General features: G+C 45.4%; 3 protein-coding genes across 3 annotated transcripts; 1 reads left to right on the top strand and 2 right to left on the bottom strand.

The window, feature by feature from the left end:
• Nucleotides 1–94: 94 nt before the first annotated feature.
• Nucleotides 95–21,367, top strand: LOC129694613 (uncharacterized). The gene is given in 4 exon segments (XM_055631344.1): nucleotides 95–770; nucleotides 8,569–8,658; nucleotides 10,870–10,905; nucleotides 20,873–21,367. Coding segments are annotated over 4 exon segments (1,146 nt in total). The 5' UTR covers nucleotides 95–165; the 3' UTR covers nucleotides 21,288–21,367.
• Nucleotides 6,848–7,399, bottom strand: LOC129694608 (histone H2AX-like). The gene has a single exon (XM_055631338.1). The coding sequence runs from the start codon at nucleotides 7,347–7,349 to the stop codon at nucleotides 6,969–6,971; it is 381 nt and encodes a 126-aa protein (XP_055487313.1). The 5' UTR covers nucleotides 7,350–7,399; the 3' UTR covers nucleotides 6,848–6,968.
• Nucleotides 8,399–8,859, bottom strand: LOC129694609 (histone H2B-like). Its single transcript, XM_055631339.1, has one exon. The coding sequence runs from the start codon at nucleotides 8,800–8,802 to the stop codon at nucleotides 8,428–8,430; it is 375 nt and encodes a 124-aa protein (XP_055487314.1). The 5' UTR covers nucleotides 8,803–8,859; the 3' UTR covers nucleotides 8,399–8,427.
• Nucleotides 21,368–27,301: the final 5,934 nt, after the last annotated feature.

Below are 27,301 nucleotides of genomic sequence, written 5' to 3'. Positions count from 1 at the left end.
GACCTGCAGCCACTCGCAGGGATGGGACACCGTGAGTGACATCTCTGCTCCATCCATTCAGAGGCTGTGGGCCGACCCTTCACCAACGCTACAAAAGCGGGTCCCAGAGCCGGCTCCGTCATTCAGTTCCTGTATTTCACACTGTGCTCCCACTGTTGAAGGATAATGGCCCGGACCAAGCAGACAGCGCGCAAATCGACCGGAGGGAAAGCTCCTCGCAAACAGCTGGCGACCAAAGCGGCGCGGAAGAGCGCTCCAGCCACGGGCGGAGTGAAGAAGCCTCATCGCTACAGGCCCGGCACCGTGGCTCTGAGGGAGATCCGGCGCTACCAGAAATCCACCGAGTTGCTCATCCGCAAACTGCCCTTCCAGCGCCTGGTGCGGGAGATCGCTCAGGACTTCAAGACAGACCTGCGCTTCCAGAGCTCGGCCGTCATGGCCCTGCAGGAGGCCAGCGAGGCTTACCTGGTGGGGCTCTTTGAGGACACCAACCTGTGCGCAATCCACGCCAAGCGAGTCACCATCATGCCCAAAGACATCCAGCTGGCCCGCCGCATCCGCGGGGAGCGCGCCTAAACTCCACCTCTCCACCAACAACAAACGGCTCTTTTAAGAGCCACTAATCCGGCAGAAGAAAGAGTTGTGGCTTTCTGTTTGATGTCCTGTTGCATTAATGTTCTGTTCTTTCCAAAGGCTCTTTTCAGAGCCACCTACAGTGTCTATCAAAGGGCTGAGCACCGGCTGGGTATTTCAGTTCAGAAGATCGCTTCGTATGTCTTGTATGCACGCGCGTCTTGTTATAAACCACCCGGGCTAACTCACTCCGCGTTACGTCCTCATGAGTAAAGCCAACATCTACAGCAAAGAACGATCCGCTAGTGTCCGGGTTCCAGAATCACAGACGTATGTTGTCCACCCAACAACAAACGGCTCTTTTAAGAGTCATTAATCCAGCAGAAGAAGGAGCTGTGGCTTTCTAATGTCCTTTTACATCAATGATCTGTTCTTTCTGCGGGGTTTCATCTGAATTGATGCCGCAGAGACTGCTGCTGAGTGGAGTCCAGGACAAGGGGTCACAGCTTAAGGATAAGGGGGAAATCCTTTACAACTGAGATGAGAAGAACCTTTTTCACACAGAGAGTGGTGAATCTCTGGAACTCTGCCACAGAGGGTAGTCGAGGCCAGTTCATTGGCTATATTTAAGAGGGAGTTAGATGTGGCCCTTGTGACTAAGGGGATCAGAGGGTATGGAGAGAAGGCAGGTACGGGATACTGAGTTGGATGATCAGCCATGATCATATTGAATAGCGGTGCAGGCTCGAAGGGCCGAATGGCCTACTCCTGCACCTAATTTCTATGTTTCAGTAATTCAAGTGTAACTGGTTTTGATGTAAATGCCAACACGGCTCATAATGGTGTGTACACGACCAGCCCCTGTTCGCTTTGCGCTCTTTTCTCACGCGCTCCGGGTTCAGCTCTCCACCAATTCCAATATTGCACGCCAGTGGGGGGTGGGGAGGGGCTTTCTGTTGCACTAGTATGGGTGTTGTGGGCCAAAGGTACTGGTTTCCAGATGGCTAGTATTGACATTGTGGGCCGAATGGATTCTTGGGCTGGCAGCTCAGTCACTGAGGCCTGGCAATACAGCCACTCGGACCTGCCAAGCTGGCAGCTGAGAAACTGACAGAAATTCTGCCCAAAACAGGTGACAGGCTGTGAGAGAACGGGGAGAGGTTGGACTGAATGGATTATTGGGCTGGCAGTTCACTTACTCATGGCTTGTGGCCTGGCAGTTCAGTCACTCACGCCTGGTACGCTGGCAGTTCGTTCAGTCACCCCTTCTCCCTTCATCCCCCCACTCGGCTCCTTGCCATTCCCCTCCCCCCCACACATCCTGTCCATCTCCCTACAACCTCCCCCCATGCACTCTTAGCAGCTCTCCCACAGAGCACCCATTCCTGTCTATTAGGTTCCCATCGTGATAAAGAACACGCAGGCATGAAAAATGGAAAAAGGATTTATCAAAGTTTAAATTGTGAATTAGTCTTAAAATATAAGAACAATTTAAATGTTAAAGATGAGAATTATTAAGTTCTTTCATGTTGTGTTCTGCTGCTCACTGCCTCTTGATGGCTATTTTCTGTTGATAAAAAAAGAGACAATTTTAATATAGAGAGATTGAGCAGTTGTAATTTGTTGTAATTCTCAATCCTCTGGACTCACTGAAGATTTGTGCAAAACATTTTTTGAGGCCAGGGCTGTCGGGGTGGGGTGAGGGGTGGCTTCTTCTTTCGTGTGGTGTGCACAGCCTAAAGTTGCAGGACAACTGGTCTATTTGATCTTCTGTTTGTGCACATCGAGTTGATTGCATTAGTCGAAACAGGGTGGACCACGTGAAGGTTGCAATCTTCCACCCCTGGCAAATGTACTGCAGACGAGAGAGGGGACGGCTTCAGGCGGGGGCTCTCGTGGGCTGATGAGGGAGGGGTGTCCTACTGCGGGGGATGGGGGTGGCTTCAGTAGGGGGAGCATCCTATAGCCAGGCGGAGGACAGTGTCTTGAGGTGTGGATGTCAGTGGGGGGTGGGGGGGGGGGGCTTGTGGACTAACCTACTTATGCCCGACTTCTGTAGTCACGTCCAACTTTTGTAAACTGAAAACTGTATTATCCATATTGAGGAACAGCTTCTTCCTGAAAGCCATCAGGCTATTAAACATAACGAATAAGCTCTGAACTACGAAATACTATATTATATTGTACTATTATTTGGACCGCAAAGGTAACAATCTCGGGATTACTGCCTGTGCCATGCGACTGAGAGTAATGAATGGAGCGAGGTGGAGGATAAATGAGTGGCTGAAGGATTGGTGCAGAGGGCAGGTATTCAAATTTCTGGATCATTGGGACCTCTTTTGTGGAAGGTGCGACCTGTACAAAAAGGATGGGTTGCACTTGAACCCGAAGGGGACCAATATCCTGGTGGGGTGATTTGCAAAGGGTACTGGTGAGACATTAAACTAGAATGGTTGGGGGGAGGGACTCAAATAGAGAAAGCTAGTAGACAGTGTGTGAGGCAGGACGCAGAGAAGGAGAGCACGTAGACCCAACTTGTAGGGGGGAAAGAAGAAAACAATAATAAACAGAGAATAAGAGGTGGTGGGGTTCTTAAATGGGTGAGCAGAGAGACAGAGGGGTGTAAAATGGGGGGTGGAAGCAATAGGTAGCAAGGTGAAAAATAAAAGTGGCAGGCAAACAAAACCAGGGCAAAAATCAAAAAGGGCCATTTTTCAACATAATTCTAAAAGGGGTAAGAGCGTTGTAAAAACAAGCCTGAAGGCTTTGTGGCTCAATGCAAGAAGCATTCGTAATAAGGTGGATGAGTTGAATGTGCAGATAGCTATTAATGATTATGATATAGTTGGGATCACGGAGACATGGCTCCAGGGTGACCAAGGCTGGGAGCTGAACATCCAGGGTTATTCAATATTCAGGAGGGATAGACAGAAAGGAAAAGGAGGTGGGGTAGCGTTGCTGGTTAGAGAGGAGATTAACGCAATGGAAAGGAAGGACATTAGCTTGGAGGATGTGGAATCGTTATGGGTAGAGCTGAGTAACACTAAAGGGCAGAAAACGCTAGTGGGTGGTGTGTACAGGCCACCTAACAGTAGTAGTGAAGTTGGGGATGGCATCAAACAGGAAATTAGAAATGCGTGCAACAAAGGTAAAACAGTTAGAATGGGTGACTTCAATCTACATATAGATTGGGTGAATCAAATTGGCAGGGGTGCTGAGGAAGAGGATTTCTTGTAATGTGTGCGGGATAGTTTTCTAAACCAACATGTAGTGGAACCAACGAGAGAGCAGGCTATTCTAGACTGGGTATTGAGTAAGGAGGAAGGGTTAGTTAGCAGTCTTGTTATGCGTGCCCCCTTGGGCAAGAGTGACCATAATATGGTTGAGTTCTTCATTAAGATGGAGCATGACATTGTTAATTCAGAAACAATGGTTCTGAACTTAAAGAAAGGTATCTTTGAGGGTATGAGACGTGAATTGGCCAAGATGGACAGGCAATTCATTCTAAAAGGGTTGACGGTGGATATGCAATGGAAGGCATTTAAAGACAGCATGGATGAACTACAAAAATTGTTCTTCCCAGTTTGGCAAAAGAATAAATCAGGGAAAGTAGTGCATCCATGGATAACAAGGGAAATCAGGGATAGTATCAAAGCAAAAGATGACGTGTAAAAATTAACCAGAAAAAGCAGCCTACCAGAGGACTGGGAGAAATTCAGAGGCCTGCAGAGGAGGACAAAGGGCTTAATTAGGAAAGGGAAAATAGATTATGAAAGAAAACTGGTAGGGGACATAAAAACTGACAGCCAAAGTTTTTATAGATATGTGAAAAGAAAGAGATAAGTTAAAACAAATGTAGGTCCCTTGCAGTCAGAAACAGGTGAATTGATCATGGAGAACAAGGATAATGTGGACCAATTGAATACTACTTTAGTTCCGTCTTCACTAAGGAAGACATAAATAATCTGCCGGAAATAAAAGGGACTGCGGGTCCAAGGAGATGGAGGAACTGAGTGAAATCCAGGTTAGTCGGGAAGTGGTGTTGGGTAAATTGAATGGGTTAAAGGCCGATAAATCCCCAGGGCCAGATAGGCTGCATCCCAGAGTACTTAAGGAAGTAGCTCCAGAAATAGTGGATGCATTAATTTTTCAAAACTCTTTATATTCTGTAGTAGTTCCCGAGGATTGGAGGGTAGCTAATGTAACCCCGGTTTTTCACAAGGGAGGGAGAGAGAAAATGGGGAATTACAGTCCAGTTAGTCTAACATCGGTAGTGGGGAAACTGCTAGAGTCAGTTATTAAAGATGGGATAGCAGCACATTTGGAAAGTAGTGAAATCATTGGACAAAGTCAGCATGGATTTACGAAAGGTAAATCATGTCTGACGAATTAGTGTGCAAACTTAAAGCACATGCTATTGAGGGTTCAATATTGATGTGGATAGAGAACTGGCTGGCAAACAGGAAGCAAAGAGTAGGAGTAAACTGGTCCTTTTCACAATGGCAGGCAGTTACTAGTGGGGTACCGCAAGGCTCAGTGCTGGAACCCCAGCTATTTACAATATATATTAATGATTTGGATGAGGCAATTGAATGCAATATCTCCATGTTTGCGGATGACACTAAGCTGGGGGGCAGTGTTAGCTGTGAGGAGAATGCTAGGAGGCTGCAAGGTGACTTGGATAGGCTGGGTGAGTGGGCAAATGTATGGCAGATGCAGTATAATGTGGATACATGTGAGGTTATCCACTTTGGTGGCAAAAACAGGAAAGCAGATCTGAATGGTGGCCGATTAGGAAAAGGGGAGATGCAAGGAGACCTGGGTGTCATGGTACACCAGTCATTGAAAGTAGGCATGCAGGTGCAGCAGGCAGTGAAGAAAGCGAATGGTATGTTAGCATTCATAGCAAAAGGATTTAAGTATAGGAGCAGGGATGTTCTACTGCAGTTGTACAGTGTCTTGGTGAGACCACACCTGGAGCATTGCATACAGTTTTGCTCTCCAAATCTGAGGAAGGACATTATTGCCATAGAGGGACTGCAGAGAAGGTTCACCAGACTGATTCCTGGGATGTCAGGACTTTCATATGAAGAAAGACTGGATAGACTCGGCTTATACTCGCAGGAATTTAGGAGATTGAGAGGGGATCTTATAGAAACTTGCAAAATTCTTAAGGGGTTGGACAGGCTAAATGCAGGAAGATTGTTCCCGATGTTGGGGAAGTCCAGGACAAGGGGTCACAGCTTAAGGATAAGGGGGAAATCCTTTAAGACCTAGATGATAAAAACATTTTTCACACAGAGAGTGGTGAATCTCTGGAACTCTCTGCCACAGAGGGTAGTTGAGGCCAGTTCATTGGCTATATTTAAGAGGGAGTGGCCCTTGTGGCTAAAGGAATCAGGCGGTCTGGAGAGAAAGCAGGTACAAGATACTGTTGGATGTTCAGCCATTATCATATTGAATGGCGGTGCAGGCTCGAAGGGCCGAATGACCTACTCCTGCACCTATTTTCTATGTATCTATTTATTTGTTATTTGTTGACACTCTAGGCACACACACACTAGCTCTCGCTGCTTCTCTCCTCTCTCCGGCGGTCGGAGCTCAGTCAATCGGAGAAAAGACTGCAGTGTGATTGCCGGTCAATTTCAGTGCAAACAAGAACAGAGGCAAATGTTATCATAATATCGTTTCCATCCATTTATATCGACTTTAATGTCCCCATAAATCATATGCGGTGCGGGTTTACTGATCCACTAGCGAAACTGAAGGAATTCAGCTCTGCCCGAGGCTGGATATTAGTCGCTGTTTTCGGAGAGAAACCTTGAGTCGATGTTAGTGTTGCTGCATTAATTGTTCTGTAGGTGAGAGGGAAACGGAGTTGGTTTCGAGGAGGATGTCTTACTGTAGGTCGCTGCCAATGTTCTGAGGAATATCTGCCTAAATGTATCTTCCCGCATCAGCCAACCGCTGTTTCATGTTTAGTTTTGAGGTACAACGCGGAAACTGACCCTTCGGACCAGCGAGTCCGCACCGACTAGCGATCCTCACACATGAACACTATCCTACAAATGATAAGTGTTTGAAAAACATATATTTTTAAACATTTATATCAAACCAATTAACCTACAACCCTGGACGTCTTAAGTGTGAGAGGAAACGGGGAGAACGTGAAAATTGTGTACAGGGAAGCGCCCGTAGTCAGGATCGAACCAGGGTCTCTGCGCTGTAAGTCTACCGCTCCGCCACCTTGGTAGACAAGTCAATGTGCAGTCGGTTTTCGACAACGACAAGGAACACTTGTCCCGCACTAAACATAATCGATGATCAGCCCTTCCACAGACATGGTGAGTGGCTCTGAAAAGAGCCTTTGGGTCACTATGTTGAGTTTCTCTCGCTTACTTGTTCGCACTGCCGGTTTTCTTGGGTAACAACACGGCCTGGATATTGGGCAACACACCGCCCTGAGCGATGGTCACCCCTCCCAGCAGCTTGTTGAGCTCCTCGTCGTTGCGGACGGCCAGCTGCAGATGTCTGGGGATGATGCGGCTCTTCTTGTTGTCCCGGGCTGCGTTGCCGGCCAGCTCGAGGATTTCAGCCGTCAGATACTCGAGCACAGCAGCCAGATAGACAGGGGCTCCTGCACCCACCCGCTGAGCATAGTTGCCTTTCCTCAAGTGCCTGTGAACACGACCGACCGGGAACTGCAGTCCAGCCCGGGACGAGCGAGACTTGGCCTTGGCCCGAGCTTTGCCGCTGGTTTTTCCTCGTCCAGACATCTCCTGATGTTTTGTACACGCAGAATGAGAAAATTATCACAGACTCGCCTTTCTTATACCTGTTTGAGGAATCCAGAGAACCGCTGGTGATTGGTGAAAAAGGACATGATCTCATTGGTGTGATGAATGACCCAATCATAGAACTGTTTAATTTACCAATCAAAACCCACAACAGAAAAGCGCTGAAAATAACTGCCAGTCCCTCCAAAACTCGAACTTTGAAATAGCCGCCAAACTATAAATCTGTATGTCAATACAATTTGCTACATCACATAATCATTGCTTTTTTCATTATCATTTTTTATGTAAGTGCATTGCGTTAAGATGTTTATTATACTGCTGCGAGTAAGAATTTCATTGTTCCGTTCACGGTAAATTTGACAATTAAATACTCTTGATTGTTGACGACCTTGAACCCCGGGCAATACAGCACAACACATTTAATTTATTTGGGCCGGTAACCGATTACAAAAAACGATCCTCAGCATCAATTAGCGATCGGTTACTATGTAAACGGTCTCGGATTATCGTCTGGTTCATCTTCACAAAGTTGGAATATGGGCGACAGTGTGAAATGTTCCTTCTTGAAAGGCTGGACGAATTGCCGAGTAGAAATGCAATTCAGAACAGTTATAGAGATGAAGACAATAAAACATCAACGACAGCACTAATTGGCTGGCCGTGGGCACAATTTATGATGACTGGATAGACAAAAATGCTGGAGAAACTCAGCGGGTGAAGCAGCAACTGTGGAGCGAAGGAAATAGGCAATGTTTCGGGTCGAAACCCTTCTTCAGACTCTGGCTTATGATGACTGGGACAAGCTGACGTGAAGGGAAATGAGTTTTACTTCCGTTTGATGGACACGAACGCAACATGGATACTGGGAATATCCCGCGTATATTGGAACAACATTTAATCACTAAAAAGAATGTGAAATAATTCGCCAAGCAAAAATATCCTGAAACAATTCTGCTGCGATTCAATGTCGAAACATTAATACAACTCTTTCTGCGAAAATGTGGGTGGCTCTTATAAGAGCCGTTGGGTTTTGGGTGTTTTTTCAACGTATGGATCCTTATTTGGAACTGGTGTACTTGGTCACCGCCTTTGTCCCTTCCGACACGGCGTGCTTGGCCAGCTCCCCGGGAAGAAGCAGGCGCACGGCGGTCTGAATCTCTCGGGAGCTGATGGTCGCCCGCTTGTTATAATGCGCCAGGCGGCAAGCCTCGCCCGCGATACGCTCGAAAATATCGTTGACGAACGAGTTCATGATGCCCATGGCCTTGGAAGAGATGCCGGTGTCCGGGTGAACCTGCTTCATCACTTTGTAGATGTAGATGGAGTAACTCTCCTTTCTCGACCTCCTGCGCTTCTTGCCCCCTTTACCTGCGGATTTCGGCAAAGCTTTTTTTGCGCCCTTCTTGGCAACTGTTTTCTGCGGATCAGGCATTTCCTCGGTGGATTTCAAACACAGAAGTGACCAGTTCGGAGTCGCAGCGGCGATTAAATAGGCAGCGACGTCACCCTATGCTAATGAGGGATGGTGCAGGAGCGGATCGTCATTGGGTGGTCGGAGACATGAATCACACTTCGCTATAAACGTTCTGATTGGATATCTGCGGTGAAACATTGCAATCCCTCGCTCCCCCAATCAGAAGCCGCTTCCACTGCCCCGGTCGCGTCACACCAAGCTCCAGTATCTTTGGCGTGACACTACATTTACATGGATAGGAAAGGATTATGGGGATACTGGACGAAGTGGGACCCGTTGGGTCCCATGTTCACATGGGAGGGCAGGTCCCACAACGCAATATTCCACCTCTCCACCAATTCCAATATTGGTGGCCAATGGGGAGGGGGCTTGCTGGAGCGCTAGTATGGTTCTTGTGGGCCGAAGGAACTGGTTTCCAGAGGGCTAGTATGGACATTGTGGGCCGAATGGATTCTTGGGCTGGCAGCTCAGTCACTCAGGCCTGGTGGGCTGACAGCTCAGGCCTGATGGGAAACTGCCAGAAATTCTGCCCAAAACAGGTGAGAGACTGTAAGAGAGAAGGGGGAGAGAGAAGGGGCATTCTTTTCCGCTGCTGGACGCTCAAGTTCCGAACCAGGCCACGATGCAACCAATCAGCATGCTCTCTACTGTACACCTTTAGAAGTTTGAGAGAGTCCTCTTTCACATACCGACTCTACGTAATATTCTCAGGAAGTAGAGGCGCTGATGTGCTTTCTTTATAATTGCATTAGTGTGCTGGGACCCGGAAAGATCTTTGGAAATATGCACGCCCACGAATTTGAAGTTCTTGACTTCAGGGAATACAGAGAAGGTTCACCAGACTGATTCCTGGGATGTCAGGACTTTCATATGAAGAATGACTGGATAGACTTGGCTTGTACGCGCTAGAATTCAGAAGATTGAGGGGGGATCTTATAGAAACTTACAAAATTCTTAAGGGGTTGGACAGGCTAGATGCAGGAAGATTGTTCCCGATGTTGGGGAAGTCCGGAACAAGGAGTCACAGTTTAAGGATAAGGGGGAAATCTTTTTGGACCGAGATGAGGAAAACATTTTTCGCACAGAGAGTGGTGAATCTGTGGAACTCTCTGCCACAGAAGGTAGTTGAGGCCAGTTCATTGGCTCTATTTAAGAAGGAGTTAGATGTGGCCCTTGTGGCTAAAGGGATCAGGGGGTATGGAGAGAAGGCAGGTACAGGATACTGAGTTGGATGATCAGCCATGATCATATTGAATGACGGTGCAGGCTCGAAGGGCCGAATGGCCTACTCCTGCACCTATTTTCTATGTTTCTATGTTTGACCCTTATCACCATCGTCCCGTAGATATCAACAGCAATGTGAGTTCCTATCCTACCCCTCCCTCCGTCCACAATCAGTTTGAGGATCCAATTGGAGAGGGATGCGCAGAGACCCAGATCTGAGAGCTTGGTAACCAGCTTGGAGGGGATGATGGTATTAAATGCCAACTTTAGGCTGTGCACATCATACGCAGGATGTTTGGTTTGGTGGGGCAAGGAATGGCAAATATAATTTAACTCTGACAAATGTGAGGTGTTGCACACTGATATTGTGCAAATCCAGGGTAGGGCTTGCACAATAAATGGTAGAACATTGGAGAGTTGCAGAACAGAGATCTCGGATTACAGGTGCATGGTTCCTCGGACGTCATAAGATGGATGGTGTGGTGAAGGCTTTGCCATAGTTGCCTTCAATGGGACGGGTATTGAATACAAAGATTTGGATATCATGATGCAGCTTTGTACTGGTGAGACCTGGAATAGTGTGTGTAGTTCTAGTTGCTCAGCTGTAGCAGGATGCCATTATGCTGGAAAGGGTGCAGAAGAGGTTTACCAAGATGTTTTGGGAACGTGTATTTGAATTATAGGGAGAGGCTGGATAGGCAAGGATTGATTTGGGAGCATAGGAGGCCGAGGGGTGACCTAAATAAAGTGTAAAAAATCATGAGGGGCAAGGATATTGAACACTCAATTTCTTTTCCCCAGGATAATGGATTCTAAAAGTAGAAGTATTGGCCCAAGGTGAGAGGAGAGAGATTTAAAAGGGACAACAGGGCAACATTTTAACTGAGAGTAGTTCATATCTGCTGAGGAAACAGGTACAATTACAATGCTTAAAATATATTTTGACCAATATTGAGATAGGAAGGGATTAGAAGCTAAGGGTCAAATGTGGGCAAGTGGGACTGTCCTAGAATGCAGACATGATTGCCATGGCCAAGGTGGACTTATTAATTCTAGAAATGTTCCACAGTTCCAATGGCCGGTGTCAACATCCCGGGCCCAGCGCAGTGTGCAGGTGGGGAAAGGAGCATGGACAGGGGTTGTTGGCATTGGATTGCACGGGGACTGATAGAGAGATCCTCCAGGGTCCAGTACTGCAGATTCCAATCTCTGGTACAGTGTGAAAGTGTGGGGTTCATTCTGTACCTGCCAGTTCCTGGTACAATGTCTGGTCTGTGACTTCCAGCAATGTTACAACAAGGCCCGACACAAGCTCAAGGAACAACACATCATCTTTCACCTGTGCACAATGCAGCATGTAGGACTATTTACCAGTCGACCAGACTACACCAGATTAGGTGTGTTGGAAGGAACTGCAGATGCAGGTTTACATCAAAGATAGACACTCCAGTTTGGAGCTACTAAGTAGGTCAGACAGCATGTCTGGAGAGAAAGGATGTGTGATGTTTCGGCTTATGACCCTTCTTCAGACTGAGAGGGGAAATGTAGTCTGGAGATATCGTGGAGTAAAATTACAGTTCAAAGCAGACGATGATAAGGAAATGTAGAATGGTTCATTGTTAGCTAAGGTGACAAGGAGGCATTAAATCAGTAAAATTATCAGAAGGGCATTGACGTTAGTCAGAGAATTAGGGTGGGGGAGAGATGGAGAGAGAGTCAGAACCAAACCAAGGTAAGCACATTTGCTTATTTATCTCACAGGGACCGGTTGACTCCGACCTCGTACTCCCTCACTGTTTATGCTTCCCACACACAAGATCTATTTAAGAAAGATCTGCAGATGCCGGAAAAATCGAAAGTAGATAGAAAATGCTGGATAAATGCTGCAGTGAAGCAGCATCTATGGAGAGAAGGAATAGGCGACGTTTCTGGTCGAGACCTTTCTTCAGACTGATGTCGGGGGGCAAAGAAAGGAAGAGGCGGAGACATTAGGCTTTGTGGGTGAGCTTAGAAGGGGGAGGGAAAGGAGGGAGAAAGCAAGGGCTATCTAAAATTAAAGAGGTAGAGTAGGACTATGGAGTAGAGGCGCTGATATGTTTTCTTTATAATTGCATCAGTGTGCTGTGTCCAGGAAAGATCTTCAGAAAAATGCATGCCCAGGAATTTGAAGTTTTTGACTCTCCACCATCATCCCATTGATATAACCAGGATTGTGGGTCCTCATCCTTCCTCTTCCAAAGTCCACAGTCAGTTCCTTGGTTTTACTGGTATTGGGAGTCAGGTTGTTGTGCTGGCACCATTTGGTCAATCGGCCGATCTCACCATCTGACTCTTCACCATATTTAATTCATCCAACAACGGTGGTGAACACTATTGAACTCCAACTTCTCCCAGTTAAAGACCCTATTTCACAAACAAAACAAATTATTTTCACGACTACCTTGAAACAGATCGAACCATGGCCTCTGTATGGAAAATGTTTTTGCCATAGATACACCTATCAACTTCACATCCTCGTTCCCCAAGATAAAGTCCGGTACTGCCCCTCCCCAGTAGCACTCTCTACATACTGCTTCAAAACATGCTCTCAGATGGCATTTACAAATTCTTCCATCAAAACCCTATTTATCGAGGCAATCCCCGTCAATATTGAGGAAGTTAAATGCCATCACTTTTACACCCTTCCTCATTCTCGTATCCTCATATCAGTCATACAGCACAGAAACAGGCTCTGCAGCCCAACTTGTCTCTGCCAACCAGGCTGCCATCTAAGTTAGTCCTGTGTATCTGTGTTTGACCTACACCACTCTGAAGTTTTCCTATCCTTCTAACAGTCCAAATGGCATTTTAAACATGGTTACTTTACCTGTATCCATCACATTATCTGACATCTCATCTCATTAACACACCACCATGTATGAAAAGGTTGCTCATCAGACTTCCAATGAATATTTCACCTCTCACCTTAAACCAATGCACTCTGGTTCTTGATTCCCCAAATATTGATAAAATACTGTTTCAATAACTCTGTCCACGCCCCTCTTGGTTTGATCTTTTCGATAAGATCACCACTCAGTCTCATATGCTCTGAGGAATAAAGTCCCAGCCTGCAAATTCTCTTCATGTAATTCAGTCAAATGCTGGCAATATTCTTGTAATTATTTTCTGCATCTTTCCAGCTTATTTGCACGTTTCCTTGTAGCACAATGTAGCACAATGCCCCCAAACCGAACAGCACACTCTACACGCAGCCTCACTAATGTCGTATGCAACTGCAATGTAACACCCAACTTCTATACTTACTGCTCTGACTGACGAAGGTCAGCATGCCAAAAGCCCTCTTCACCAACCTGTCTACCCGTGATGCCACTTACAGGGAACTAAGTAATTGTACTCTTGGATCCCTCTTTTCTACAACCAGCCACGGGGCACTACCATTCACTGTGAACTTCTGTTTTGTCTTTCCAAACTGCACACCTTGCACTTATCTCAAATGTATCTGATTGAAAAAACAATATAATTCTTGAAAATCTTCTTCTTTGTTGACAATACCATATATTTTGCTGTCACCTCCAAACTTACAAATCATGTCACATACTGTACATGGTCCACTATGCCCATGTAGAATGAATCTCCTAAGCCTACACATGATCCATATCCTTGCATTCACTGCACATCCATGTGCATTTCAAGAAGCCTTTTAAATGCTGGTGTCATATCTGCCTCCACCACCATCCCTGGGTGGACTTTCCAGGCTCCCAATGTTCTCTGAATAAAAACTTTCCCTGCACATCTTTATATGTTGGTCCTCTCACCTTAAAAGTTATGCCATCTTGTCATTAGTTGTAGACTTTACCCTTCCATTTGACCTCCCAAAGTGCAACACCTCACACATACCCAGAATAACCTCCTTCTGCCATTTCTGGAGCTGATCTATATCTTGCTCTATACCTGCACAGTCTTGCTCACTGGCTGCATTAAGCTAAATTTGGTCTTATACATTACCATCAAATTGTTGATGTAGATGACAAATAACAATGGGCACATCACCAACTCCTGAGACATACCACTGGTCACTTGCCTCAGCATCAATCCAATTATGTCTCCGTGAACTCGATGCAATCAAACCTTCCAGAGCAGCCTCCCAAACTTAAAGGCCTTGCTGAAGTCGACATTAACTATATCTATGGCTCCGCACTCATCAAATACCTTTGTTATCTCCTTAAAATTCTCAAATTTGTGAAACATGATTCCCACATATAAAGCCATGCTGACTATCCTTAATCAATCCATCTTTCCAAATGCACATGTGGTTTATCCATTGGACACTAACCACGGATGTTAGGCTTATCGATCTCTTGTCCCCAGGTTTTTCTTTGCAGTTGTTATTAAAGGGAGACACAATATTGGCCAGCATCCAGTGTTCCAGCACCTCACCCATGTGGAATCATGATCGATAAATCTCAGCTTGGGTTCATGTAATTTCTTCCCCAGCTTTGCACAGTATTCTTGAATATGGCTGATCAGTCCTTAAAGAATGATCTGCTTCATACATCCAGCACCTCCTCTACCATATTGAAGAACACCACAAGACTTCCCTGGCAATTCTTCAAGTTATTGACAATAGACAACAGGTGCAGGAGTAGGCCATTCGGCACTTCGAGTCAGCACCGCCATTAAATGTAATCATTGCTGATCATCCACCATCAGTACCCCGTTCCTGCCTTCACCCCATATTCCCTGACTCCGCTATCTTTATCTCCACCGCCCTATGAGGCAGAGAATTCCACACTCACAACTCTGTGTGGAAAAAGTGTTTCCGTCATCTTCATGTATTTTTCTATATTAAAAACAGAGAAACACTCTCGGGTCCTTGCCTATCTCCTGCAGCTCCACACATAGACTTTGGTCTTTGACTTTTTACTTTTTTCCATTTTTCTCATTTAACTTCTATGCCAAAGTTATCTCATGCCCCCATTTTAATTTCCTTATTCCTTCCCATGCATGCTTCTGCATCTCCTGTACATGTCCAGGTATCACTTGTTAGCAGTTGGCTGTACCTGAACACACCTTACTTTTTTTCTGACCAGACCCTCCATACCCTGTGACCCAGAGCTCCCTCCTCCTGCTGGCCCTGCCCTTCACTCCAATAGGAATATTGAGAACTTGACCGCTCACTATCTCACTTGCTGGATGTTCCTTTATACTCAAACAACATACTACAATCATTTTTTGTAAGATTTTGTCTAGCTGCAGTTTATAACTTTAGCTTGTGGAGCAGTTCTGTGTTTTTCCATAACTGTATTAACACAAATAGAACTAAAGTGCCTCCCCACCTACATTTCAGGCACTTGCCCTATTTCACAATAGTTTACCACATCTAAGCCACAAGTCCTAGTCTATATCCAGAAACGTAAAATCCACTTCACAGCCTTTGTTATTCTTGCAACATTCTCCAATCATTCTGCATTTTGCTTCTCTAATTCCCAACAAGATCACCCCCATATTTCAATGTTCCATTCATAAATCCTCAATACATTCATCTTAGATAACTGCGTGATGTTCACCCGCATCAAAAACTCAACTACCTCTCCTCTCTTTCTCCTGCTCCATCTCGCCTATCACACTGGTACCCTGGAACATTAAGCTACCAGCCCAACCCTCTATTCACTATATTTCTGCAGCGGCTGTAATATCCCAATCCCATGTACTTATTCACGTCGAGTGTTCGATGATCTTACTTGTCCGGCCACTTTTACTGAAATAAATGTCATTTAATCTTCCCTGGTATCGTGAGCAAATCTGCCCGCCAGAATATTGGTCACCCTCCAGTTCAGGTGTAACCCGTCCCGCTTGTGCAGGTCACTGCTGCTGCAGAAAAGATCCCTATAATCCAATAATCTGACTCCCTGCTCCAACTTTTCAGTTATGCATTCATCAGTCCCATCTTCCTCTCCCTAACCTCACATAATTTCCTTCTTTTCCCCCGACTATCAAGTATCTTATCACTGTCGCCTGACTGGTCTCATTCATCCCCACTGTGCCACAGAGCCAGTCCTAGTAGCACAGACCTGGATGTTGCTTTCTGTTGCAACATCACTGCTTTTCCCCACCCAACAGTTAAAATTACCCACGACTACAAACACATTGATTTCACATCCTTCCTCATTCAGCCTACATGTCTGGTCTCCTCATGCATGCTGACTATTGAGAGGCAGACAGTATAATCCCATCATAGTGATTGTCCTTTTCTTATTCCCAAGTTTTAACCATAAAGTTCCATGAGTCGATCCCTCCAGGATATCCCAGCTCACACATCTTACCCGTGAGGCTCCTTTCATTCAAGTAAATGCAGTTAACCCCACCGGCCCTTCGCGAGATTCCCCTCCTGTCTCTGTCTACTCATCCCACTAGATTTTACTGTCCCATTTTCTACATAGCCCACCTGATCAGAGTCACTGTGGATCCCAGCCCCCTGCATCACTAGATTAACTACTGAGTAGCCCTGGTGCACCTATCAGCGAACTTCACTCTGTTCCACCCACTGCCCTCCCAGCCCTCTCTGCTGCTGAGACACATTTCTTTCTTCCTCTGTTCCAATCAAGCATGTCAGAGTTAAAATGTCAGCCATTTCTCTTTCCACAGATGCTGTCTGACCTGCTGAATTTTCCACCATGTCCTACATTTCTTCACATTGACATCAGAGTTGCCGCTTCTCATCAACAGCACGGCCATGACACAAGTTCCCAGTGAGTCCCACTGCCAGCAGCCGTCGGGCACTAAAGCATTTGTCAACAACTGTACTCAATCCTGTCACTGACACAGTCTTGGGATAAACTTGCACGTCACACAGATGCCATGTTTTCACTCCTCAGATCAACCTGATTTGTCACACTATGCGCCAATGTGCAAATCAACCATCTTGGATGCACAAACATCATAAAATATTCAGATTTCTTCAGATCAACTGTCCTTCAAACCCCTTCAATTTCCAACCCCACAGACCAGACACACTGTGTGAACAGTCACTGCACTCCCTCTATTGCACATACATTCTTCCTATGATAGACCTGGACATAACATACAAGATGCCGTCTTACCAGGTCTCCACGTGATCCCAATGAGATATCTCTACACTGATCACAAATCCTAGTCACTGGGCAAAATACAAATGTTCTCCTGAACTACTTGCTGAGACTACTAGAGGAACAACTCCAGGACTGTTTGGAGTCTGTAGACAGGGCAATGTTCAGGGACTTGGCAAAGGAACTGAATGAATACGCCACAGTCGTTATAGACTTCATAAATAAATGTGTGGAGGACTGCATCCCAACAAAAACCTGTAATGAGTGTCCCACACGTCTGTGGGGTTTGACATCAATTCGACTTCCGATGTTGATGTTATGCAATTAGCTCCGCTCCCTTTATTACTCTTAGACTAGGAGGGAGGGACCTTTTCAAAATCAGTTGTATATACGGTCACCCAATTACCATATGTATATATTTCATTAAGACTTATCAAATCGTATGTTCAGCTACTATGAAACTTATATATCTAACACTTTTATCTACTAACTATTTATAGTTATAGTTATACCTTTGATAATAGTCAGCTGTCGGCTGAGAGGGTTAACCAGAATCAGGCTCCTGGAACTATGCCAGGTGCCTGAGTCTCCTCCCTTCCCCACACAAAGTACATAGCACTACAATTTGTGATATTATCTACGTTAGTTCTAAAATTTGTTATTTGTTATTTCTTCATACCTGCTTAACTGTCTCGCTCAATATATGGGATAGTCTGTCTTTTTAAAACATTATTACATTTTGCCTATTATATAGTTCAGGTTAGTTTCCATTTCTATTTCTATATTAGTGTTGTTAATTATTGTTAATTCTCTATGTTTTGTGAAACTATTTTAAGATCTTAAACCGCCATTTGTCCTTGTGATGTTTTCCACGTTCGGCTTTCCTGTTCGTCTCTCCGTTGTTAATCAGTCTTTCCTTCATTTTGAACAAAGAGTGGCCTTGAGTTAAATTCCAAAGCGTCCGAGGGAGATAAGGTGTCTAGACCAGCGCACAAGGAGATGCTCCTCCATTTTGGACTTTTAGAAAATGGTGTTTCTTCCCTTATCTTCGGGCATTCTCTGTGAACTAATAAAGAGAAATAAGTTGTCCATACCATCCCGCTGCATTCCTTAATCCTCTTTTTCTGCCACAATCTCTTGGGCATATTTAAACGCTGAGTCCGGGTTGGTGAATTATTTCTCCTTTCCCTTGAAAGTAATTTGCATCCTGGCTGGATAAAAAATGCCACATCTGACATCTTAAACTCCTTGGAGAATCTGTCTTGTCAGTGAGAACTGTTTTCTCTTTTGCACGATCTCATAGGGATAATCCCAGAAGAGTTTGATAGAGTCGTTTCCAAACGTCACCTTCACTCCATGTTTGATTTTTTTCATCAGCTCTTCCAGTGCTGAAATGTCCCGAAATTTGACTATGATCTGTCGTGGGTGGGCTGGTTCTACTTGTGATCTTGGCTTAAATCTGGGTACTCGATGTGCCACTTCAATTTTCGGTTCCACGGGTAAATTGAGTACATGTTTGAGTAAGTTGGCAATAAACTCACGGGGGTTGTTTCACTCTGCTCCCTCTGTTACTCCCAGTATTCTTAAATTTTGGGGTCTTGAGCGAGCTTCGAGATCAAGGCATTTATCCAAGACTTTTGCCAGATGACTCTTGAGACTGTCTAGTTCTAGCTTCATTCCCTGCATATCTTCAGACATTTGTGCAACAGATGTTTCCATGTCTTTCATTGCAGTTACATATGAAGAACAGTTTCATGCACAGCCTCAAACTTCTTCGTGGAATCTCCTTCCACTTTATCAATTCTCCCCGTTAGCTCTTCTTGCACATCATCAATTCGTTTGTTTTTAAAATGTCAATGCAATCAATAACTTAGACATGCAGGTGCAGCAGGCAGTAAAGAAAGCGAATGGTATGTTAGCTTTCATTGCAAAAGGATTTGAGTATAGGAGCAGGGAGGTTCTACTGCAGTTGTACAGGGTCTTGGTGAGACCACACCTGGAGTATTGCGTACAGTTTTGGTCTCCAAATCTGAGGAAGGACATTATTGCCATAGAGGGAGTGCAGAGACGGTTCACCAGACTGATTCCTGGGATGTCAGGACTGTCTTATGAAGAAAGACTGGATAGACTTGGTTTATACTCTCTAGAATTTAGGAGATTGAGAGGGGATCTTATAGAAACTTACAACTTTCTTAAGGGGTTGGACAGGCTAGATGCAGGAAGATTGTTCCCGATGTTAGGGAAGTCCAGGGCAAGGGGTCACAGCTTAAGGATAAGGGGGAAATCCTTTAAAACCGAGATGAGAAGAACATTTTTCACACACAGAGTGGTGAATCTCTGGAACTCTCTGCCACAGAGGGTAGTTGAGGCCAGTTCATTGGCTATATTTAAGAGGGAGTTAGATGTGGCCCTTGTGGCTATGGAGAGAAGGCAGGTACGGGATACTGAGATGGATGATCAGCCATGATCATATTGAAAGGCCGTGCAGGCTCGAAGGGCCGAATGGCCTACTCCTGCACCTAATTTCTATGTTTTTGATTGCCAGCAATGATGTTCGACATATTTTCCATCATTTTTGCATTCATATTTTCCATCATTTTTTAATTTCCAGCCTCAATATCCTTTCTCAGTTCTCGTACCAAATTGTTTATCTCCTCAAGTTCATTTTTCTCCTTAGTAGCCATCTCAGTCTTGGATCTTGTAGCCATGGTAACCACTTCAGAGGCCAGTTCTTCAGGTTTCTGGCTTTTCAGCAGGTGTTTTGAAGCTGTTCTCTGAGGGCTCTGAGATGGAGACGTTTTTTTCATTTAAAAGCCTTTATCCGCCGTTTAATTCACAGCGCTTGCTGATGATGTAGGCATTATTGATGTTTTGATGAAATGCAGTGAGCAAACGCGATAATTCCCGATATTTTTTATCTTTATATCTGCACGGCCAACAACTTCCGCTGTTATTTTCCCTTCAGCACTCACTTCTCTTTACCTTCATTTTCCTTAATCTTTAGATCTCTAAAGCAGGATAACTGTGCCTCACGGTCACCCCGACGCAGTTATTTATAGCGCAGAAAATAACAGTTTTCGCGGTTTTTAACAGGTTTGAAAGTACGCGTTTCTAGCATCAATAACATGTACTGGAAGTGACGTTTGTACCCCAGTTGGATTTTGCGGCTCCGTGCGTGAAGACCTATGACCCAGTGACCTTTCGTGAAATCACCCTACACCTCATGATTAATGCAGCAACAGGAGGGTCGACTCCAAACCGTTCCCTGGGTCACAGTGGCTTATTTCCAGTCACGAGCAGAGCAGAATTCCGTCTGCACAGGGATCCGGTCTGTAAATCCGCGCCGCATATTCAGTCATGATTTAAGCGAGAAGTTAAAGTGGATTTGATATTAAGTTCACAGAAACTGAATTCAATTTGAAATTTAACCCACAACCAATGATACTGCAGTCCGTGCTCTCTGGTTGGCCGAGCTTCCCCCCACCCCCACCCGGCCGGCCGGCCTCAGACCTTCTGAAACAGCCGCCTGGAGCTGACAAACCTGCAGCCACTCGCAGGGATGGGACACGGTGAGTGACATCTCTGCTCCATCCATTCAGAGGCTGTGGGCCGGCCCTTCACCAACGCTACAAAAGCGGGTCCCAGAGCCGGCTCCGTCATTCAGATCAAAGATCTTTGATTCAGATCCTGTATTTCACACTGTGCTTCTACTGTTGAAGGAGAATGGCCCGGACTAAGCAGACAGCGCGCAAATCGACCGGAGGGAAAGCTCCTCGCAAACAGCTAGCGACCAAAGCGGCGCGGAAGAGCGCTCCAGCCACGGGCGGAGTGAAGAAGCCTCATCGCTACAGGCCCGGCACCGTGGCTCTGAGGGAGATCCGGCGCTACCAGAAATCCACCGAGTTGCTCATCCGCAAACTGCCCTTCCAGCGCCTGGTGCGGGAGATCGCTCAGGACTTCAAGACAGACCTGCGCTTCCAGAGCTCGGCCGTCATGGCCCTGCAGGAGGCCAGCGAGGCTTACCTGGTGGGGCTCTTTGAGGACACCAACCTGTGCGCAATCCACGCCAAGCGAGTCACCATCATGCCCAAAGACATCCAGCTGGCCCGCCGCATCCGCGGGGAGCGCGCCTAAACTCCACCTCTCCACCAACAACAAACGGCTCTTTTAAGAGCCACTAATCCGGCAGAAGAAAGAGCTGGGGCTTTCTAATGTCCTGAATTTATCTGAATTGATGCCGCAGAGATTGCTGCGGAGTGGAGTCTGATTTCAGTGATTCAAGTGTAACTGGTTTCGATGTAAATGCCAACACGGCTCATAATGGTGTGTACACGACCAGCCCCTGTTCGCTCTGCGCCCCCTTTTCTTATGCATTCACGGACAACAAACGCCTTTATTACGCACTTTCCACAAAAGATCTTATAGCGGTGCAAGATAGGCTACTCCTGCGAAATACAATGGGCTGACGTGTAGTACGCTACGGAGGGGATCCTGGGCATTTCCCCCCGCCCATTTTAGTAACTGGAGCCTACCCGACCCGACTCGCAATGTAATCAATGAACAGTTTACGTGTGTGATATAGGGTTAGATTCATCCTCTGGCACCTCTCCTGTATTTAAGTGCGACTCATACATTTCAACTGGGCCTCCCGCAATTTCCTTTCTAGTTTCATATAACATATAACAATTACAGCACGGAAACAGGCCATCTCGACCCTTCTAGTCCGTGCCGAACACATAATCTCACTAGTCCCATATACCTGCGCTCAGACCATAACCCTCCATTCCCTTCCCATCCATATAACTATCCAATTTATTTTTAAATGATAAAAACGAACCTGCCTCCACCACCTTCACTGGAAGCTCATTCCACACAGCTACCACTCTCTGAGTAAAGAAGTTCCCCCTCATGTAACCCCTAAACTTCAGTCCCTTAATTCTCAAGTCATGTCCCCTTGTTTGAATCTTCCCTACTCTCAGTGGGAAAAGCTTTTCCACGTCAACTCTGTCTATCCCTCTCATCATTTTAAATACCTCTATCAAGTCCCCCCCTAACCTTCTGCGCTCCAAAGAATAAAGCCCTAACTTGTTCAAGTTTCCTCCAGTGTCCTCGACTATATCTGATCAGGTCTCGGAGATTTGTCTACTTTCAAACACGACAGTACCTTCAGTACTTCCTCAACATTACCTGGAGTATTGTGTGCAGTTTTGGTCCCCTAATTTGAGGAAATACATTATTGCTATTGAGGGACTGCAGCGTAGGTTTACAAGGTTAATTGCTGGGATGGCGGGACTGTCATAGGCTGAGAGAATGGAGCGGCTGGGCTTGTATACTCTGGAGTTTTGTAGGGTGAGAGGGGATCTTATTGAAACATATACGATTATTAAGTGTTTGGACACGCTAGAGGCAGGAAACATGTTCCTGATGTTGGGGATGTCCAGAACCAGGGGCCATAGTTTAAGAATAAGGGGTAAGCCATTTAGAACGGAGAAGAGGAAACACTTCTTCACACAGAGAGTTGTTAGTCTGTGGTATTGTCTGCCTCAGATCAGGTGGAGATCGGTTCTCTGGATACTTTCAATAGAGAGCTAGATAGGGCTCTTAAAGATAGCAGAGTCAGGGGATATGGGGAGAAGGCAGGAACGGGGTACTGATTAGGGATGATCAGCCATGATCACATTGAATGGCGGTGCTGGCTCGAAGGGCTGAATGGCCTACTCCTGCACCTATTGTCTATTGACAGTAACCCTGACTGCTCTCATGACACTTCCAGTGACTGCTCCAATTTCCTCCGTCCTACTGTCTTTCTCCTCGGTAAATACAGAGTTTTTAGTTCCCGAAACTCCTACAAGGATGCACTTGATCCCAGCTGCCCGGCACATATGTCCTTCTAATTCCCGTTGACTATTTGAGGGTCTGTAATACACCCCCAACATGGTGATCATCCCTTTCTTGTTCCTCAGCTCCATCCATATGGCCCCACTAGACAAAATGTCCATAATGTCACCTCTGAACACAACCGTGACATCCTCCTTAACCAACAATGCAACTCCCCCAACTCTTTTTTCCTCATCCGTCTCTCCTGAAGTTCCTGTACCCCGCAACATTGAGCTACCAGTCCTACCCCTCCCTCAACCAGGTTTCAGTCATGGCTCCAACGTCCCAGTCGCTCATACGTATCCACGCCCTAAGCTCATCTGCCTTACTCGTCAAGCCCCTTGCATTAAAATACCTGCAGTTTAAACCAACGATCCTATAACAGAGCAAGATGGGTTACTCTCACGCAAACGTGAGGTACGCTCATGGGCGGATTCATGGGTGATTATAGGACACATTTTAGCAACCTGCCTCCGCCATCTTGGTCCGCCATCTTGCTTTGCTTTCTTGCTCCCGCCTTCTTGCTTCCGGCCAAGGATTGGATCCGCAGCGGGGAGAAGGAGTGCGGGGCCCGGGGCAGCGGGAGAGAGAGTACGGGGGCAGCGGGGAGAGAGAGTGCGGGGCAGCAGGGAGAAGGAGTGCGGGGCAGCGGGGAGAAGGAGTGCGGGGTCCGGGGCAGCGGGGAGAGAGAGTGCGGGGCCCGGGGCGGTGAGGAGAGGGGCATAGGAGGGGGGACATTGTAGTAAGGGGGCAGGCGAGAGAGTGCCGGGGGAGATAAGGCCTAGTGTGTGTGAAGTTGCAGGGAGGTTTACAATGTTTCTTATTTAATGTCCCTTGTCTAGTCTGAAATAAAGTTCATTATTGGATTAAAAGAAATATAATTGTGTGTTATATACATTTATATAATTTTCATGTATGTGTGTTTATAAACATTTTATTCTTTAACAAGTATCAACAGAATTATGAATCTAACCCTATATCACGCACAAAAGTCCCCCCCTGTCAATCACCCTGCGAGTCCGGTCGGTTCCGATTACTACAAAATCAACTCAAACACAGCTTGTGAGCCATTTAAAAATAAATGATTTAAAAAACATTAAAAAAGACAATTAACAGAATCAAATTTTATTCTTGACAAGAAGTTTGAACTGACAGATTTATGAATCTAACCGACACAAACTGTTGCCCCGCAACATTGATTACAGTGCGAGTCGGGTCGGGTTAGGTAGGCTCAGGTTGCTAAAATGGGCGTGGAAAAATGCCCATGAACCCCTCCATAGCGTACTACACCTCAGTCCATTGCATTTAGCAGGAGTAGCCTATCTTGCTCTGCTATAGGATCTTTGGTTTAAACCAACCCTCCTTCCTTGCTCTCCAGATTTTTGCCTATTCTGTCCAATAACCTTTCCCACACCACCATCCATACCAAACTATAACCTCTCCTGTGCCTCTGTCCTGCATGAGATCCCACCCCCCCTGCCAATCTAGTGTAATCCCTCCCTCCTGTGTATGGAGTTGGAATCGTTAGGTGCTGTTCTGGTCATCAGACTACAGGAGGAACTGGAATACGCAGGGGAGATTCACCAGGGGAGATTGTTGCCTGGGATGAGGTGGAACCTGATAAAGATATAGTAAAAGATTATAGGGACAGAGATAGCATGGATAGTGAGAAACCTTTCCAAGCCTTTCCTGATTAGTTAGGATGTCAAAGATTATGGGGAGAAAGCAGGAGAATGTGGCTGAGAAGGAAAGGTAGATCAGCAAGGATTGAATGGTGGAATAGTCTCAATGGGCTGAATGTTTTAATTCTGCTGCTATGACATAAACAAAGGCATGTGAAACTAGTGAGCATCGCTTCCATGGGAGGATGGAGAGGTTTAGAGGGTACGTGAGGATTATATTTTCATCCATTGGCTGATTGCAATGTGAGACACTGCCTGAGAATGTGGGGGATGCAGGTACACTTTAAACATGTGTAAAGTATCTGGATGAGTGCTTGAAGCATTACGGTGTAGATTGTTACAAAACAACAGATGATAAATGGGATTGGTGCAGAGGGTCCTTGATGGCCAGCATACTGGGCCACACAGACTGTCTCTGTGCTGTACAACTCCATCAGATGTCATTACAGAGGATGCAAGGAACCTCTTAAAATGGCTGTTGATCAGGAACTGGAACTGAGGGGAATTCAGGAAAATTACACTAATCATTTAATTGATAGTAATCTGATGCGACACATGAGCAAACATAACATTCTTGCTGACAACCAACATGCATTTAGGAGGCATAGATCATGTGAGTCTTAGCTTATCCTGACGACAAATGACCTGGCCAAGCACCTTGATAGTAACGTAATCACGGATTTAGTTGTGCTGGACTTTTCTAAAGCATTTGATGTCATCCCACACCAGAGACTGCTTCGGAAGCTTGACTTCTATGGTATTCGTTCCAACACGAAACGATGGATTTCCAGTTTCCTGACAAAACATCTTCAGCGTGTGTGTGTGAACAGAAAGAGCTCCAATTGGCATCCAGTGTTGAGTGGTACACCTCAGGGCACCGTACTTGGCCCACATCTATTTTTGCGTTACATAAATGACATCCATGAAAAAGTCGCAAGTACGACCAGACTATTCGCTGATGATTGTTTGCTGTACCGTCCAATTAAGTCAGCTGATGATGAAGATGCTCTCCAAAAGGATCTCGATACTATGGTTGAGTGGTCACAACAATGGGGCATGCAGTTCAACCCTTCCAAATGTGAAACCATGCGTGTCACCAGAAAGAGGAATCCAGGCGAAACATCTTACAATATACTTGGTGCCACCCTTGAAGAATCCAAACAAACCAAGTGTCTTGGCATCAAATTGCAGAATGATCAGCGTTGGAATGGTCAGACTCATCATGCAACGGTGAAAGCAACAGGTGGCCTAAATATTCTGAGGCGCAACTTTCATCATTGTTCAACTTCTGTCAAGGAGAAGCGGCTGCGTCTGCAGGACTGGTGGGCGGCAGCTTCAACCACCCCGTGTTTGAGCCGCGGGACTGATTTATAATCGCAATGTTACAAAATTTTGAGATTTTTAAAATCAGGTCTGCAATTTATCCCATCAGATAAAGCATAAAAATAAGTTAAATTTGACACCAAATTCACTTTCATATCTCAAGTATTAAAACAGTTATGGACATTTTCATACTCGGAAATTAGCATCTTGTTTCCTATTGATTTTCTATGGACATAACAAAAAAGCTGTGATCTTGGACAGTCCAAAGCCCGTAACTTTCTTAAGAATTAAAAGAACTTAATGAAATTTTCACATCATAGATTGAAGCATTCTGAAAAAATATAAAACAATCTTACTTGGATGACCTGAAATTAAAGCATATAATTAGTTAGTTACCTAATTGTAGCTAATTACAAAATTGACCGTTGTGACAGAAATAGTAATAAACAACCAGACTGCCTTGAAATTTCAAATATGTGATATTCTCAAGATCAGAACTTTAATATTATTGTATAATATGCAGTAAGTTCGTTATGGATAGGTAAATAAATTACGATTTCTAGCAAAAGACCAAGTCTTTATGGAGAAGATCAGCTGCTAGTTGGTACATTGGCAGTATGCCAATGATCAGTAGCATCATCATACTCCTCAGACTGCAACCAATAAGCAATTCTGTACACGTTGTTTGTCCTCAACTTTTCAAATTTGGCATTGTAAACTACAAGTTTTTGATCTTCAAACCACGCATGACATGCCTTTCTGCCCACTACTTTCCCACTAAGAATGTCATGTAGATCATCACATTTGGAATAGTCAATTTTTCCCCTAGTTTTTTCATCTCTTTCGTGTCTCGAGCATGCTTCTTGCCTTTCTGTCGCTTAATGATTTCTGCTATCAGTTCCTTCTGTTTTTTCTTCCGTGTGTTCCTCTGCACTCTCCCCCATGTCACTGCCTTATAGAGCACCTCCTCCCTACGATGCTCCTCGAGATTATCAAGGAAGTTGACTGTTCTATTCTTGCAGGCCCGCATCCTACATGACAAATAACACATGGTGGCATTGGGAGATTTCTGTTTCAATGAACTAAACATCCCCATTATCTCCTCCGCATCAATGTTGTGTGATCTTGCTGATGCAGTCTCCTCCTTCAGTTTCTCAGTTACATCAAGTTCAAAGTATTTACTATACTGCCTCTCCAACACACCTCTCCAACACAGTGATGACAGCTTGAAGACAGCTTCTCATCTTTGAACTGAACTGTGGATGT

Source organism: Leucoraja erinacea, unplaced genomic scaffold (assembly GCF_028641065.1).
Source record: "Leucoraja erinacea ecotype New England unplaced genomic scaffold, Leri_hhj_1 Leri_723S, whole genome shotgun sequence".
NCBI lineage: Eukaryota > Metazoa > Chordata > Chondrichthyes > Rajiformes > Rajidae > Leucoraja > Leucoraja erinaceus.
The sequence above is the reverse complement of the archived record's forward strand: the minus strand, read 5'-3'. Positions and strand labels throughout refer to the sequence as shown.

Bases quoted from the DNA above. Each gene is read 5' to 3' on its own strand.
- LOC129694609 (XM_055631339.1), bottom strand. From the start codon at position 8,802: ATGCCTGATCCGCAGAAAACAGTTGCCAAGAAGGGCGCAAAAAAAGCT.
- LOC129694608 (XM_055631338.1), bottom strand. From the start codon at position 7,349: ATGTCTGGACGAGGAAAAACCAGCGGCAAAGCTCGGGCCAAGGCCAAG.